We start from the raw sequence: 16,177 nt of genomic DNA, 5'->3' as shown, positions 1-16,177 counted from the left end.
CCATGGTGTTTCAATGGAGATTGCACTGAATTTATAGATTATTTAGGATAAGTGTGAACATTTTAGCAAGATTAGTTCTTCCAGTCCATGACATGGAATATCTTTCCATTTATTTGTGTTGTCTTCAGTTTCTTTCATGAATGTCTTATAGTTTCCATAGTGCAGATCTTTCACTTCCTTGTTTAGATTTATTCCTAGGTACTTTATTCTTTCTGATGCAGTTGTAAATGGAATTGTTTTCTTAATTTTCTTTCTGCTACTTTGTTATGAGTATATAGGAACACAATGGATTTCTGTATATTTATTTTGTATACTGCAACTTTATTGAATTCATTCATTATTTGTAATAGGTTTTGGTGGAGTCCCTAGGGTGTTCTATATGGTATTGTGTCATCTACTGACATGTAAATAGTGACAATTTTACTTTTTTCTTACTAATTTGGATGACTTTATTTCTTTTTCTTGTCTGATTGCTGTGGCTTGGACTTCCAGTACTATGTTGAATAAAAGTAGTAAGAATGGGCATCCTTGTCTTAGAGGAAAGCTTTCAGCTTCCCATCATTGAGTATGATGTTAGCTATGCATTTGTCATATGCTCTTTTTTTTTTTTTTTTTTTAATAATTATTTTTTATTGAAGGGTAGTTGACACACAGTATTACATTACATGAGTTTCAACTGTACAACACAGTGGTAGAACATTTATATACATAATTCTAGGTTCCAGCTATCACCCTACCAGGCTGTTACAATATCTTGACTATATTCCTTATGCTATACCTTACATCCCGGTTACTAATTTATTTTACCATTGGAAGTCTGTCCTTTTTTTTTTTTTTTTTTTTTTTTTTTTGTGAGGGCATCTCTCATATTTATTGATCAAATGGTTGTTAACGACAATAAAATTCTGTATAGGGGAGTCAATGCTCAATGCACAATCATTATTCCACCCCAAGCCTAATTTTTGTCAGTCTCCAATCTTCTGAGGCATAACAAACAAGTTTTTACATGTAGAACAAATTCTTATATAATGAATAAGTTACATAGTGAACAGTACAAGGGCAGTCATCACAGAAACTTTCGGTTTTGCTCATGCATTATGAACTATAAACAGTCAGTTCAAATATGAATACTCATTTGGTTTTTATACTTGATTTATATGTGGATACCACATTTCTCTCTTTATTATTATTATTTTTAATAAAATGCTGAAGTGGTAGGTAGATACAAGATAAAGGTAGAAAACATAGTTTAGTGTTGTAAGAGAGCACATGTAGATGATCAGGTGTGTGCCTGTAGACTATGTGTTAATCCAAGCTAGACCAGGGCAATAAAACATCCACGTATGCAGAAGATTTCTCTCAGAACGGGGGGGTGAGGTTCTAAGCCTCACCTCTGTTGATCCCCAATTTCTCACCTGATGGCCTCCCTGCGACTGTGCCTGTCTTAGGTTGTTCCTCCCTTGAGGAATCTTACCCGTCTCTGGCTAACCAGTCATCTTCCGGGGCAATACAGGGAAATGTGAAGTTGGTAAGTGAGAGAGAAGCCTTATTGTTTGAAAAAGTTAGCTTTTTACTTCTTTGCATATTTATGCCCTGTGGCTTCTATGCCCAGCATTTGTCTTGAGGTATCTTTACCACTTGGAAGAATTATGATACTCGGTAAATTTGATATGAGGCACGAATTCTATTTAAGGGTTGTAATTAGGAAGGAAGAAGAAAAGCTATAGAAGTAGCAGGCGGAAGAAAACATGGGAAGATTGATTATTTCTTTGATATATCTTCTTGTAGAGTAACTTCAGCATGTATAGGTTTTAAGCTACTACTTAAATTGCACACACACATTAACATAATAGGAGTATAGTTACATAACCAAAGCATATCTGTAATTACCAGCCATCTGCAGTGAAACCAAGAAAACCAGTTAGGCACCTTAGGCATTTGTGAAAACTTATCTATGATATGGTGGATATTGTCCAAATGAACTTGAACAGTCTGAGAGAAATCAGACAAATTAAAACAACCCATTCCTGGGGACTGTTCACATGCCATATGTTCTTTTAACAGTAAATAGTTTGTAGTTGTAAGACTTTGGAGCGCTACAATTTGCACTTCTCCAAATTCTTGGTTGAGTTCCAACAGTATAGATCCAGTCCAATTTTGTTGTTTTACTGTATGCACAGGCCAGCTTAGATATCTCCTTCCTCATTCCCATGGCAGGTCCAGGAACTGGTGGGATGAGTGCATCTACAGCTGTAGCAGTGCGTGGATCTTTGTTGGGGTTTTTTGATGATCATCTTCTGGCATGAGTCTTCCAGAGGGTGCAGATGTTGGAAGTTCTTTTTCATATCGTATCTTAGTTCATTTTCGGGGTAGCCCAATTAGGCTTTGATCCTCTGTATAAACACAAACAGACCCTTTGCCTACACTTTTATATGCCCTTTATACCCTTGTGTAGAACTCGTTGGAGGTTACCACACAGGAACTGCCCTTTTTTTTTTTTTTTTTTTTTTTGCTATCAATAATCTACACTTACATGACGAATATTATGTTTACTAGGCTCTCCCCTATACCAGGTCTCCCCTATAAACCCTTTTACAGTCACTGTCCATCAGCATCGCAAAATGTTGTAGAATCACTACTTGCCTTCTCTGTGTTGTACAGCCCTCCCTTTTCTCCTACCCCCCCATGCATGTTAATCTTAATACCCCCCTACTTCTCCCCCCCTTATCCCTCCCTACCCACCCATCCTCCCCAGTCCCTTTCCCTTTGGTACCTGTTAGTCCATTCTTGAGTTCTGTGATTCTGCTGCTGTTTTGTTCCTTCAGTTTTTCCTTTGTTCTTATATTCCACAGATAAGTGAAATCATTTGGTATTTCTCTTTCTCCGCTTGGCTTGTTTCACTGAGCATAATACCCTCCAGCTCCATCCATGTTGCTGCAAATGATTGGATTTGCCCTTTTCTTATAGCTGAGTAGTATTCCATTGTGTATATGTACCACATCTTCTTTATCCATTCATCTATTGATGGACATTTAGGTTGCTTCCAATTCTTGGCTATTGTAAATAGTGCTGCAATAAACATAGGGGTGCATCTGTCTTTCTCAAACTTGATTGCTGCATTCTTAGGGTAAATTCCTAGGAGTGGAATTCCTGGGTCAAATGGTAAGTCTGTTTTGAGCATTTTGATGTACCTCCATACTGCTTTCCACAATGGTTGAACTAACTTACATTCCCACCAGCAGTGTAGGAGGGTTCCCCTTTCTCCACAGCCTCGCCAACACTTGTTGCTGTTTGTCCTCTGGATGGCAGCCATCCCCACCGGTGTGAGGTGATACCTCATTGTAGTTTTAATTTGCATTTCTCTGATAATTAGCGATGTGGAGCATCTTTTCATGTGTCCGTTGGCCATCTGTATTTCTTTTTTGGAGAACTGTCTGTTCAGCTCCTCTGCCCATTTTTTAATTGGGTTATTTGTTTTTTGTTTGTTGAGGCGTGAGAGCTCCTTATATATTCTGGACGTCAAGCCTTTATCGGATGTGTCATTTTCAAATATATTCTCCCATACTGTAGGGATCCTTCTTGTTCTAGTGATGGTGTCTTTTGCTGTACAGAAGCTTTTCAGCTTAATATAGTCCCACTTACTCATTTTTGCTGTTGTTTTCCTTGCCCGGGGAGATATGTTCAAGAAGAGGTCACTCATGTTTATGTCTAAGAGGTTTTCGCCTATGTTTTCTTCCAAGAGTTTAATGGTTTCATGGCTTACATTCAGTTCTTTGATCCATTTTGAGTTTACTTTTGTATATGGGGTTAGACAATGGTCCAGTTTCATTCTCCTACATGTAGCTGTCCAGTTTTGCCAGCACCACCTGTTGAAGAGACTGTCATTTCGCCATTGTATGTCCATGGCTCCTTTATCAAATATTAATTGACCATATATGTCTGGGTTAATGTCTGGATTCTCTAGTCTGTTCCATTGGTCTGTGGCTCTGCTCTTGTGCCAGTACCAAATTGTCTTGATTACTATGGCTTTATAGTAGAGCTTGAAGTTGGGGAGTGAGATCCCCCCTACTTTATTCTTCTTTCTCAGGATTGCTTTGGCTATTCGGGGTCTTTGGTGTTTCCATATGAATTTTTGAATTATTTGTTCCAGTTCATTGAAGAATGTTGCTGGTAGTTTCATAGGGATTGCATCAAATCTGTATATTGCTTTGGGCAGGATGGCCATTTTAACGATATTAATTCTTCCTAGCCACGATCATGGGATGAGTTTCCATCTGTTAGTGTCCCCTTTAATTTCTCTTAAGAGTGACTTGTAGTTTTCAGAGTATAAGTCTTTCACTTCTTTGGTTAGGTTTATTCCTAGGTATTTTATTTTTTTTGATGCAATTGTGAATGGAGTTGTTTTCCTGATTTCTCTCTCTGTTGGTTCATTGTTAGTATATAGGAAAGCCACAGATTTCTGTGTGTTGATTTTGTATCCTGCAACTTTGCTGTATTCCGATATCAGTTCTAGTAGTTTTGGGGTGGAGTCTTTAGGGTTTTTTATGTACAGTATCATGTCATCTGCAAAGAGTGACAGTTTAACTTCTTCTTTACCAATCTGGATTCCTTGTATTTCTTTATTTTGTCTGATTGCCGTGGCTAGGACCTCCAGTACTATGTTAAATAACAGTGGAGAGAGTGGGCATCCCTGTCTAGTTCCCGATCTCAGAGGAAATGCTTTCAGCTTCTCGCTGTTCAATATAATGTTGGCTGTGGGTTTATCATAGATGGCCTTTATTATGTTGAGGTACTTGCCCTCTATTCCCATTTTGCTGAGAGTTTTTAACATGAATGGATGTTGAACTTTGTCAAATGCTTTTTCAGCATCTATGGAGATGAACATGTGGTTTTTGTCTTTCTTTTTGTTGATGTGGTGGATGATGTTGATGGACTTTCGAATGTTGTACCATCCTTGCATCCCTGGAATGAATCCCACTTGGTCATGGTGTATGATCCTTTTGATGTATTTTTGAATTCGGTTTGCTAATATTTTGTTGAGTATTTTTGCGTCTACGTTCATCAGGGATATTGGTCTGTAGTTTTCTTTTTTGGTGGGGTCTTTGCCTGGTTTTGGTATTAGGGTTATGTTAGCTTCATAGAATGAGTTTGGGAGTATCCCCTCCTCCTCTATTTTTTGGAAAACTTTAAGGAGAATGGGTATTATGTCTTCCCTGTATGTCTGATAAAATTCCGAGGTAAATCCATCTGGCCCGGGGGTTTTGTTCTTTGGTAGTTTTTTGATTACCGCTTCAATTTCGTTGCTGGTAATTGGTTTGTTTAGATTTTCTGTTTCTTCCTGGGTCAATCTTGAAGGTTATGTTTTTCTAGGAAGTTGTCCATTTCTCCTAGGTTTCCCAGCTTGTTAGCATATAGGTTTTCATAGTATTCTCCAATAATTCTTTGCATTTCCGTGGGGTCCGTCGTGATTTTTCCTTTCTCGTTTCTGATACTGTTGATTTGTGTTGACTCTCTTTTCTTCTTAATAAGTCTGGCTAGAGGCTTATCTATTTTGTTTATTTTCTCGAAGAACCAGCTCTTGGTTTCATTGATTTTTGCTATTGTTTTATTCTTCTCAATTTTATTTATTTCTTCTCTGATCTTTATTATGTCCCTCCTTCTGCTGACCTTAGGCCTCATGTGTTCTTGTTTTTCCAATTTCGATAATTGTGACATTAGACCATTCATTTGGGATTGCTCTTCCTTTTTTAAATATGCTTGCATTGCTATATACTTTCCTCTTAAGACTGATTTTGCTGTGTCCCACAGAAGTTGGGGCTTAGTGTTGTTGTTGTCATTTGTTTCCATATATTGCTGGATCTCCATTTTGATTTGGTCATTGATCCATTGATTATTTAGGAACGTGTTGTTAAGCCTCCATGTGTTCGTGAGCCTCTTTGCTTTCTTTGTACAGTTTATTTCTAGTTTTATGCCTTTGTGGTCTGAAAAGTTGGTTGGTAGGATTTCAATCTTTTGGAATTTTCTGAGGCTCTTTTTGTGGCCTAGTATGTGGTCTATTCTGGAGAATGTTCCATGTGCACTTGAGAAGAATGTATATCCCGCTGCTTTTGGATGTAGAGTTCTATAGATGTCTATTAGGTCCATCTGCTCTACTGTGTTGTTCAGTGCTTCCGCGTCCTTACTTATTTTCTGCCCAGTGGATCTATCCTTTGGGGTGAGTGGTGTGTTGAAGTCTCCTAGAATGAATGCATTGCAGTCTATATCCCCCTTTAGTTCTGTTAGTATTTGTTTCACATATGCTGGTGCTCCTGTGTTGGGTGCATATATATTTAGAATGGTTATATCCTCTTGTTTGACTGAGCCCTTTATCATTATGTAGTGTCCTTCTTTATCTCTTGTTACTTTCTTTGTTTTGAAGTCTATTTTGTCTGATATTAGTACTGCAACCCCTGCTTTCTTCTCACTGTTGTTTGCTTGAAATATGTTTTTCCATCCCTTGACTTTTAGTCTGTACATGTCTTTGGGTTTGAGGTGAGTTTCTTGTAAGCAGCATATAGATGGGTCTTGCTTTTTTATCCATTCTGTTACTCTGTGTCTTTTGATTGGTGCATTCAACCCATTAACATTTAGGGTGACTATTGAAAGATATGTACTTATTGCCATTGCAGGCTTTAAATTCGTGGTTACCAAAGGTTCAAGGTTAGCCTCTTTAGTATCTTACTGCCTAACTTAGCTCGCTTATTGAGCTGTTATATACACTGTCTGGAGATTCTTTTCTTCTCTCCCTTCTTGTTCCTCCTCCTCGATTCTTCATATGTTGGGTGTTTTGTGCTGTGCTCTTTCTAGGAGTGCTCCCATCTAGAGCAGTCCCTGTAAGATGTTCTGTAGAGGTGGTTTGTGGAAAGCAAATTCCCTCAGCTTTTGTTTGTCTGGGAATTGTTTAATCCCACCATCATATTTGAATGATAGTCGTGCTGGATACAGTATCCTTGGTTCAAGGCCCTTCTGTTTCATTGTATTAAATATATCATGCCATTCTCTTCTGGCCTGTAGGGTTTCTGTTGAGAAATCTGACGTTAGCCTGATGGGTTTCCCTTTATAGGTGATCTTTTTCTCTCTAGCTGCCTTTAACACTCTTTCCTTGTCCTTGATCTTTGCCATTTTAATTATTATGTGTCTTGGTGTTGCCCTTCTTGGATCCTTTCTGTTGGGGGTTCTGTGTATTTCCGTGGTCTGTTTGATTACTTCCTCCCCCAGTGTGGGGAAGTTTTCAGCAATTATTTCTTCTAAGATACTTTCCATCTCTTTTCCTCTCTCTTCTTCTTCTGGGATCCCTATAACACGGATATTGTTCCTTTTGGATTGGTCACACAGTTCTCTTAATATTGTTTCATTCCTGGAGATCCTTTTGTCTCTCTCTATGTCAGCTTCTATGCGTTCCTGTTCTCTGATTTCAATTCCATCAATGGCCTCTTGCATTCTATCCATTCTGCTTATAAACCCTTCCAGAGTTTGTTTCATTTCTGCGATCTCCTTTCTGGCATCTGTGATCTCTTTCCGGACTTCATCCCATTTTTCTTGCGTATTTCTCTGCATCTCTGTCAGCATGTTTATGATTCTTATTTTGAATTCTTTGTCAGGAAGACTGGTTAGGTCTGTCTCCTTCTCTGGTGTTGTCTCTGTGATCTTTGTCTGCCTGTAGCTTTGCCTTTTCATGGTGATAGGAATAGTCTGCAGAACTGGGACGAGTGACGGCTGGAAGGACTTCCTTTCTTGTTGGTTTGTGGCCCTCCTCTCCTGGGAGAACAGCGGCCTCTAGTGGCTTGTGCTGCGCAGCTGCGCGCAGACAGGGTTTCTGCTTCCTGCCCGGCTGCTATGGAGTTAATCTCCGCTGTTGCTGTGGGCGTGGCCTGGCTCGGGCAGCTACTCCAAAATGGTGGAGTCGCGTTGGAGCAGGAGCTGCTGGGAGGCTATTTATCTCCGTAAGGGGCCTCCCTGCTCCCTGCAGCCCAGGGGTTAGGGTGCCCAGAGATCCCGGATTCCCTACCTCTGGATTAAGTGGCCCGCCCTGCCCCTTTAAGACTTCCAAAAAGCACCCGCCAAAACAAAACAACGACCACAAAATAAAAACAAGAAAAAAAATGTTTTTAATTAAAAAAAAAAAAATTTTTAATTAAAAAAAAAAGGTGGTCGTTCGTTTTTCTTTATTCTCCGGTGCCAGCCTCAGTCCTCTGCTCACCGGTCTTTCTGCCCTGTTTCCCTAATATTGGGGTCCCTGTCCCTTTAAGACTTCCAAAAAGCGCTCGCCAAAACAAAGCAGCAAAAAAGCAAAAAAAAAAAAAATGGTTGCGCGCTTTTCTTATGTCCTCTGTCGCCCAGCCTCCAGTGCCTGCTCACTGTTCTTGCTGCCCTGTTTTCCCAGTATCGAGGGCCCTGCACTCTGGCCCGGATGGCTGGGGCTGGGTGTTCGGCAGCCCTGGGCTCCGTCTCCCTCCTGCTCTGCCTGCTCTTCTCCCGCCGGGAGCTGGGGGGAGGGGCGCTCGGCTCCCGCGGGGCCGGGGCTTGTATCTTACCCCCTTTGTGAGGCGCTGGGTTCTCTCAGGTGTGGATGTGGTCTGGATATTGTCCTGTGTCCTCTGGTCTTTATTCTAGGAAGGGTTGTCTTTGTTATATTTTCATAGATATATGTTGTTTTGAGAGGAGATTTCCGCTGCTCTACTCACGCCGCCATCTTCCGCCTAATCCCGGTCATATGCTCTTTATTATGTTGAGATATGTTCTCCCTATATCCACTTTGTTGAGAGTTTTTATCATGAATAGATAATGGATTTTGTCAAATGCTTTTTCTGCATCTACTGAGATGATCATATAGTTTTTATTATTCTTTCTATCAATACAATATTGTCACATTGGTTTATTTGTGGATATTGAACCATCCTTGTATCCCTGGGATAAATCCTATTTGGTCATGGTGAATGGTCTTTTTAATGTATTTTGAATTCAGTTTGCTAATATTTTTCTGAGAATTTTTTACAGCTGTGTTCATCAGACATATTGATATGTACCTTTCTCTTTTTTTAGTGTATTTGTCTGGTTTGGGTATCAGGGTAATACTGGCTTTATAAGAAGAATTTGGAAGCTTTCTTTCCTTCTCAGTTTTTTTAACACTTTGAGAAGGATGGATATTAACTCTTCTTTAAATGTTTGACAGAATTCCTGTGAAGCCATCTGGTGTCCTGCTTAGAACTGCTTTTGCTGTATCCCAAAGATTTTGAACTATTGTGTTTCTATTTTCATTAGTCTCCAAGAGTTTTTTAATTTCATTTTTAATTTCCTCATTGACCCAATGATTGTTTAGTATCATGTTGTTTAACCTTCATGTGTTTGTGTTTTTTCCAGTTTTTTTCTTATAATTGATTTCCAGTTTCATGTCATTGTGGTCCAAAAAGATGCTTGATGTGATTTCATTCTTAAATTTATTGAAACTTGTTTTCTGGTCTAATATATGATCTTTTGTGGAGAATGTTCCATATACACTTGAAAAGAATGTGTATTCTGCTGTTTTTGGGTGGAATGTTCTGGGTATATTTGTTAAGTCCACCTGGTCTAATTTGTCATTCAAAGCTACTGTTTCCTTATTAATTTTCTCTCTGGATGATCTACCCACTGTGGTAAATGGGGTGTTGAAGTCCTCTACTATTACTGTATTACTGTCAGGTTCTCTGTGTGCATTAATACTTGCTTTGTATATTTAGGTGCTCCTAGGTTGGGTGCATAGATATTTGCAATTGTATCTTCTTGCTGGATTGAATCCTTTTTCATTATGTAGTATCCTTTTTCCCTTGTATAGTCTTTTTTTTAAAATGTGACTTTTTAAATTCTGTGGTTGCGCTATAGGAAAAATGGCAATGGAACTAGTCTGAAGGACTTTGAAAGAATTTTCCTGCTGTGACTAGAAATTAGTTGCATACAATTATTTGAGGGAAAGCATTCTGAAATTTTGTATTTTTAAAGTCATTTAATGATTGTTCAAATTCAGTACCTTCAGTGACCCAGGAAAAAAATGTCCATTGTCCTTTGGTAGTTGTTTCACTGTGTCTGACTCGAATGACCTAAATACTTTCCAGGGTCATGAATTGTAGATGAGTGAAAAAAAAATTAGAGAAAAATTGTAACATTCTTAATGAAGAAATCCTTGAAAATTTTATCACTTAGATGCAAACATGTGTGAATTTGTGGGCACCAGGAAAAAACTACAAGAAACCAGAGTATTGGTCTAGACAGTAATAATCTAATAGTCTACAGAATCAAATAGACCATGCTGGATTTTAATACTTTCTGGTCAGACATCAGAATAATGTTCTAGTTCTTTAAAGTTGTTTTATCCTGAATCTTAGTGTCCTCGTCTATAATATGGAGTCATCCACTTTACAGCGTCGTTCATTTATTCAAAAAAATATTGTGCCCAGTGCTGGGCACGAGGTATTCAGTGATGGACAAAAGGGACATGATCCGTGTCCTAGTGAAGTTTATATTTGGTAAGGAAGACCAAAAATAATCCATATATACATTTATGTTTATAATATATATTAGATATTATATATATTTTTATAATTATATATGTGATTATATGAATAAAAACCACTGCCATGGAAGTATGTAGAAGGGGGCTTTAATTTAAATTGGAGGGCCAGAGAGGCCTTTCTGACAAAGTGACATTTAATTAGGTACCTGAAGGATAAATCAATCAGACAAGTAAAGAATAGAGAGAAAAACATTTTAAGTAGACGGAGCCACTAGTATGATGGCCTGAGGAAGGAAGTAGTTTGGTGTGTTTGTGGAAGAGAAAGGCAGTTTTGTGTGCTGGAGTGAGGTGGAAAGTAGTATAAAATGAAGTAGAGGGAGGCAGGGCTGGATTATGAAGACCTTGTGTATCATATTAGGCCATTTGGATTTGGATTTTATCTCAAGTATATTGGGAAGCCTTTCAAGGATTTTTAGTGTGGAGATAGGAGATCCACTTAAAAGATTCCTTTGGCTGATATCTAATGAAAGCAAAGAGTAGAGAAAAAAGGGAGGCCAGTGGAAGACTGGTCCAAGTGACAGGTGATGGGAGGTAACAGGTGGTAACAGAGGTGATGTGGAAAAGTGGATCAATTTGTCTTTATCTTTGGAGGTGGAATCTATTGAACTTGGCTGTGAAGCAAAAAACAAGACAGAATATCAAGATGACTCATAGGCTCCTTGAATGACCACCTGAGATTCTGGTACCCAGTTCCTGTGTGTGCGTTTTTTTTTTCCTATACCACCACACAGTTCTCAGACACTATAGCTGAGCGTCCTATGATTCAGCTCAATTCTGACACTATCCACCTGGAGATAGCATCAGATTCCACAGATTAAGGGCTCAGTCCTATAAGACTGCCCTCCCCCAACTTCAAACACCAGTCACAGGTTCAGGTTGTCACCTGACTGACCCACTATAGATGGGAAGTTCCCGTGACCCCCCTCATTGGGTTTGATTAATTGCTACAGAGGCTTAGAGAATTCAGAGAAACATTTTACTACTGCGTTGCTGGTTTATTATAAAAGAATATAACTCAGAAACAGCCAGATGGTAGAGATGCATAGGGCAGGGCACAGGGAAAGGGTGTGGAACGTCTATGCCCTCTTCAAATAAGCCACTCTGCTAGCACCTCCAGATGTTCACCTACTCGGAAGCTTTCCAGCCAGTCCTTTGGGTTTTTATGGAGGCTTCATTGCGTGATTGATTAAATCATTGGCCATTGGCGATTGAACTGAATCTCCAGCTCCTCTCCACTCCACTCCCCTTTGGCACAGAAGGTGGGACTGAAAGTTCCAATTCTCTAATCACATGGTTGGTTCTCCAGGCAGTGAGCCCCCATCCTTAGGCAACCAAGGGACTTTCCAAACATTACCTCATTAACATAACAAAAGACATCTTTATATCTCTCAACACTTAGGAAATTCCAGGAGTGTTAGGAGCTCTGTGCCAGAAATAGGGACAAAGACCAAATATATTACTTCTTATTATATATCACAATATCAGACCACCTTGCTAATAGTGATCACTAGGGAACTATTTATAACCCCCTAGCCCGTGTGAACAGGGAATAATCAGTTCATTTTAGGTTCACTTTTGGTTTGTCACAGATTGTTGTCACATGAGCTGTCTGTGCTGTCATACATACTCTGGATTTAGGGTGCTTACCAATTATTAAAACATAAAAACATCTTTTTGTTTCTTCACTTCCCACATCTTTCTCATATGTACATGTGCTTTTGTTGAAATTGTGTTAGTGTAATGAGAGATCTCTCTGAAAGGGCTCGACTGTTTGGGAAACTGACTTCTGAGGACTTGACTGATGGTACAGAAGAGTGCATCTGTGGAATCTTTTCCTTGTCCATCTATTGGAACATTTGTCTAAACATCACTCCAGTGATGTAGCAATTAATGCATTTTTAAGAGCTTATTATATAATCAGCATTTTGTCATCCACCCCATAACTTAAATTCTTGAAATAGATAGTGGAATATATGATTGCACCTATTTTTAGATGCAAATGAAGTAGGTAAAGATCGCATGTTCTGCAGGTAAATTAGGTACAAAATCCAGTTCTCTTAATGGCCAGTTATGAATTCAAACTCATCCAGTTGTCCATTCTCTGGATTTGTAATTATTACAATATTGGAAAATGTTCTATTTATGCTAACAATTAAATACTTGATGCTTACAGCAGAATTTTTCTCTTCTCAAGTATAGTCCTTTTCATGCCTGAAGCTACATGAAAAATGGAATTGCTGTCAACCTGAGGGACAAAAATAAATGAATCAGGATTGAGTGGGTGGTAGGAATGAACAGAAAATTAATTGAAAGATGAGATACACATGACAGTGTTGTACTGATAATTTGTAGGATGTGGGGGTGTCCCAGATAGGAGTGTATTAATATTTGAAAGCCATTATGGCAATGAAATGCAAAGAAATATCTCCAAATGGACACATTTCCAGAAATACCAATGGCTTTTTTTCCCTCTAGTTGCTTTTAAGAATTTTCCATCATCTTTACTGTTCTGTAGTGTTTGAATATAGGTTGTTTTTATTTTTACTTACAATAGTTAGTGTGCTATTTCAATCATGTCTTTCTCCAGTTCTGAGAATTTCTTAGCCATCATGTCTTAGAGTATTGCCTCTAACCTGTTGTATTTTTTCTTCTGGAATTACTATTAAGAGAGGTTGACCCTTAACCTCTCTTATATTTTTCATATCTTTATGGTTTCATTATGTTTGATGACTGATCTCATTTACTAATTTCCTCTCCAATTATTTCTATTCTAGTTTAAATTTGTTGATTGAGTTTAAAATTTCAGTGGTTATCTTTTTAAAATCTCCAGCTGTCCACTGTTACGTTAAAAACCTCTGTTCTTTTTTCCTGTAGTCAAATTATTTTATTCATTATGCTTTTGAATCTTGCACTGCTGTAATTATTTTGAAGATAATTATTGTAGTGCTTTTCACGTTGTTTTATTATTTCTAATTCTCCTTTTTTGTTGTTGCATTTGATAACTCTCTGGAATGTAAATTCATCTCCACTGGTGCTGATTTTCCTATGGGACTTCCCTGTGCTCAGCCCCTGTACAGTGGTTTGATATCTGCTTTTCATGTTTGCTTTTTCCAAAGCCAGTACTTGAGTATGTTCACGTATCTGGGACCAGCATTTACATTAAATATTCAGATTGTAATTCCCATAACACATAGATAGTGTAAATTCAGAAACCTTACCCACCCATGGTATAGGTTTGGGGGTTTGATGCTTCCCAGAAACTTTTATCCCATTCAGAACCCTAGGGGATGGTAAGCTCCCTTGTTATTTCTCTGTTCCACTAAAAAGAATTTTTCTAGCTCCTTTTCAGATTTAGTGAATCTTCTAGGGCCTTTTTGTCAGTGTCTCACTGCCAGCTCTTCTTTCTAGACCAGGACATGTCTTCTGACCCCCGGGGTCTTTATAACCTCTATTCTGAGCCTCTGTTGCGGCGTTTTCCTGGCTTGGCAAGCCTCCTGGGGATTCCCTTTCTTTTGATTTAGACTGTGTATTCTTTTTTGTTGTTATAGTTTATCCACCTGTATGTATTCATCTAATCTTGGCAAGTCTATGCATACATAGTGAGAGGGTTGATACCGGCTTAGTTATCTTCTTACAGAAACAAGAAATCTAATTTTATTTTCTATATCAAAGTCATTCTGGTCTGAGTCCACTTGCTAGGGTCATAAGAGATCCACTATCAGTCTTTAAATTAGGAGTTCCTCTCCCTGTTCCACAGTTGCATAAGAATTGTCAGAGGTTTTCACAGTTTGGAAAAGTTGGGGAAAGTCCTCTGGTACTCAGTCAATCATAAACATTACTGAGATGTGCATTGCCTAGGCGCATTGAGTCTGTTTTAAGTCCACACCCTTTGTGCCAGGTTTGGTTATAAATATCTTTTACTTCAATTCCCAGGTCCATAGAGGTTAGCATTCATTTCCCCAGTGACTATAAGCTAAAGCACCATCAGAATTCCTGTATCTCTTGGTAAATGTGGGCACAGCTGCCTGTAGTTTTTGGAACCTACTACTTCTATCAGTCCTTAGGAAGCTAATTCAATCTTTTCAATTCTAAGGACCCACCTCTTGGTGAAAATGTTAGGGACATTTGAAAATATTGTAGATGCATTTTTGTTTTGTTTTGTTTTTGTTTATCTTAATAGTTAAGGTATGTTATTGTTGTTTAGTGCCTAGAAAGTCTGGATACCCCATGAAACTTGCACAGAAAGCCATTATGCTTCTCTGAGAAGGTCTATTCTGTTCATCTCTCAGATGGTCCAATTTAATCCCCTTTTGAAGGACTGTCCTTAAAATTTGTTTTTTTACTTCTTTTCTAGGGGTCTTGTCGGTTCAGTGGCCCTAAAAAGTATCGTAGACTGGGTGACTTGACCTGCAGGAATATATGTCTCACAGTTCTGGAGGCTGGGAAGTCCAAGATCAAGATTTCAGCTGCTCTGGTTTCTGGTGAGAGCCTTCTTCCTGGCTTGCACATGACCCTTGTCACTGTGTCCTCTGGTCTCTCCCCCTCTTATAAGGGAACTGATCCCATCGTGGGGACCCAACCCTCTTGACCTCATCTCAATCTCATTACCTCATTAAGGCCCCACCTCCAAATACCACTGCATTGTAGGTTTTGGGCTTTAATATATTAATTGGAGGGGAGCCACAAACAATTTGTCCATAACACTAAGGAAGGTGTAAAGAGTTTAGGCCTTTTAGAAACACAATAGCAGGTTTTCTTTCATGTGGGAGGAGGGGAAAGAAATTACTTTTTCTATTTTTTACTTTAAAAGATCCTTTATTTCATGATTGGGAGCTTGGGTATACATTTTAGGTCCTTTTATACTTTCTACACCTGCTTATTTTATTTATATTTATTTATTTAAAATTTTTACCACATTTATTGAGATATAATTGACATATAACATTGTGTAAGTTTAGGTGTACAGTTGATTTGATGCACTTGTATAATTCAAAATGATGACCACCATAGAGTCAGCTAACACCTCCATCATGTTGTATGATTGCCATTGCTTTTTTTGTGGTAAGAATATTTAAGATTTACTTTCTTAGCAACTTTCAAGTATATAATATAGTATTAAAAGTGTTGTTAACAGTAATCACCATGCAGTGCATTAGGTCCCCAGAACTTACTCATCTTGTAAATGGAAGTTCGTACCCTTTGGGCAACATCTTCCCATTTTCCTTACCCCCCACCCTCTGGTAATCACTATTCTGCCCTGTTTCTTTGAGTTTGGGTTTTTTAGATTCCACATGTAAATGATCGTACCCTAACTGGCTTTCTCTATCTGACTTGTTTCACTTAACATAGTGCCTTCAAGGTCCATCCATATTATTGCAAATGGCAAGATTTCCTTCTTTCTCTTGGAATAATAATATTCCTTGTAACACACCATCTGTGCGTGTGTGTGTGTTTTTGTGTATGTGTGTACACACACACACACATACATACACATAGTTTCTTTATCCATTCATCCACTGACAGGCACTTAGGTTCTTCCCATATCTTGACTATTTTGAATAATGCTTCAGTGAACGTTGGGCTGCAGATATC

At 38.6% G+C, this 16,177-nt stretch overlaps 1 protein-coding gene across 1 annotated transcript in view; it reads left to right on the top strand.

Moving 5' to 3' along the window:
* The window catches only part of LOC130681362 (uncharacterized), a 24,737-nt gene extending 8,560 nt beyond the window's left edge, over window positions 1-16,177 (top strand). Inside the window, exon 4 of the mRNA XM_057494277.1 lies at window positions 14,940-16,177. Within this exon, the coding sequence (XP_057350260.1) occupies window positions 14,940-15,173 (234 nt within the window). The 3' untranslated portion in view covers window positions 15,174-16,177. The remainder of the gene's footprint in view (window positions 1-14,939) is intronic.

This window comes from Manis pentadactyla, chromosome 16, assembly GCF_030020395.1.
Source record: "Manis pentadactyla isolate mManPen7 chromosome 16, mManPen7.hap1, whole genome shotgun sequence".
Classification (NCBI taxonomy): Eukaryota; Metazoa; Chordata; class Mammalia; order Pholidota; family Manidae; genus Manis; species Manis pentadactyla.
The sequence above is the reverse complement of the archived record's forward strand: the minus strand, read 5'-3'. Positions and strand labels throughout refer to the sequence as shown.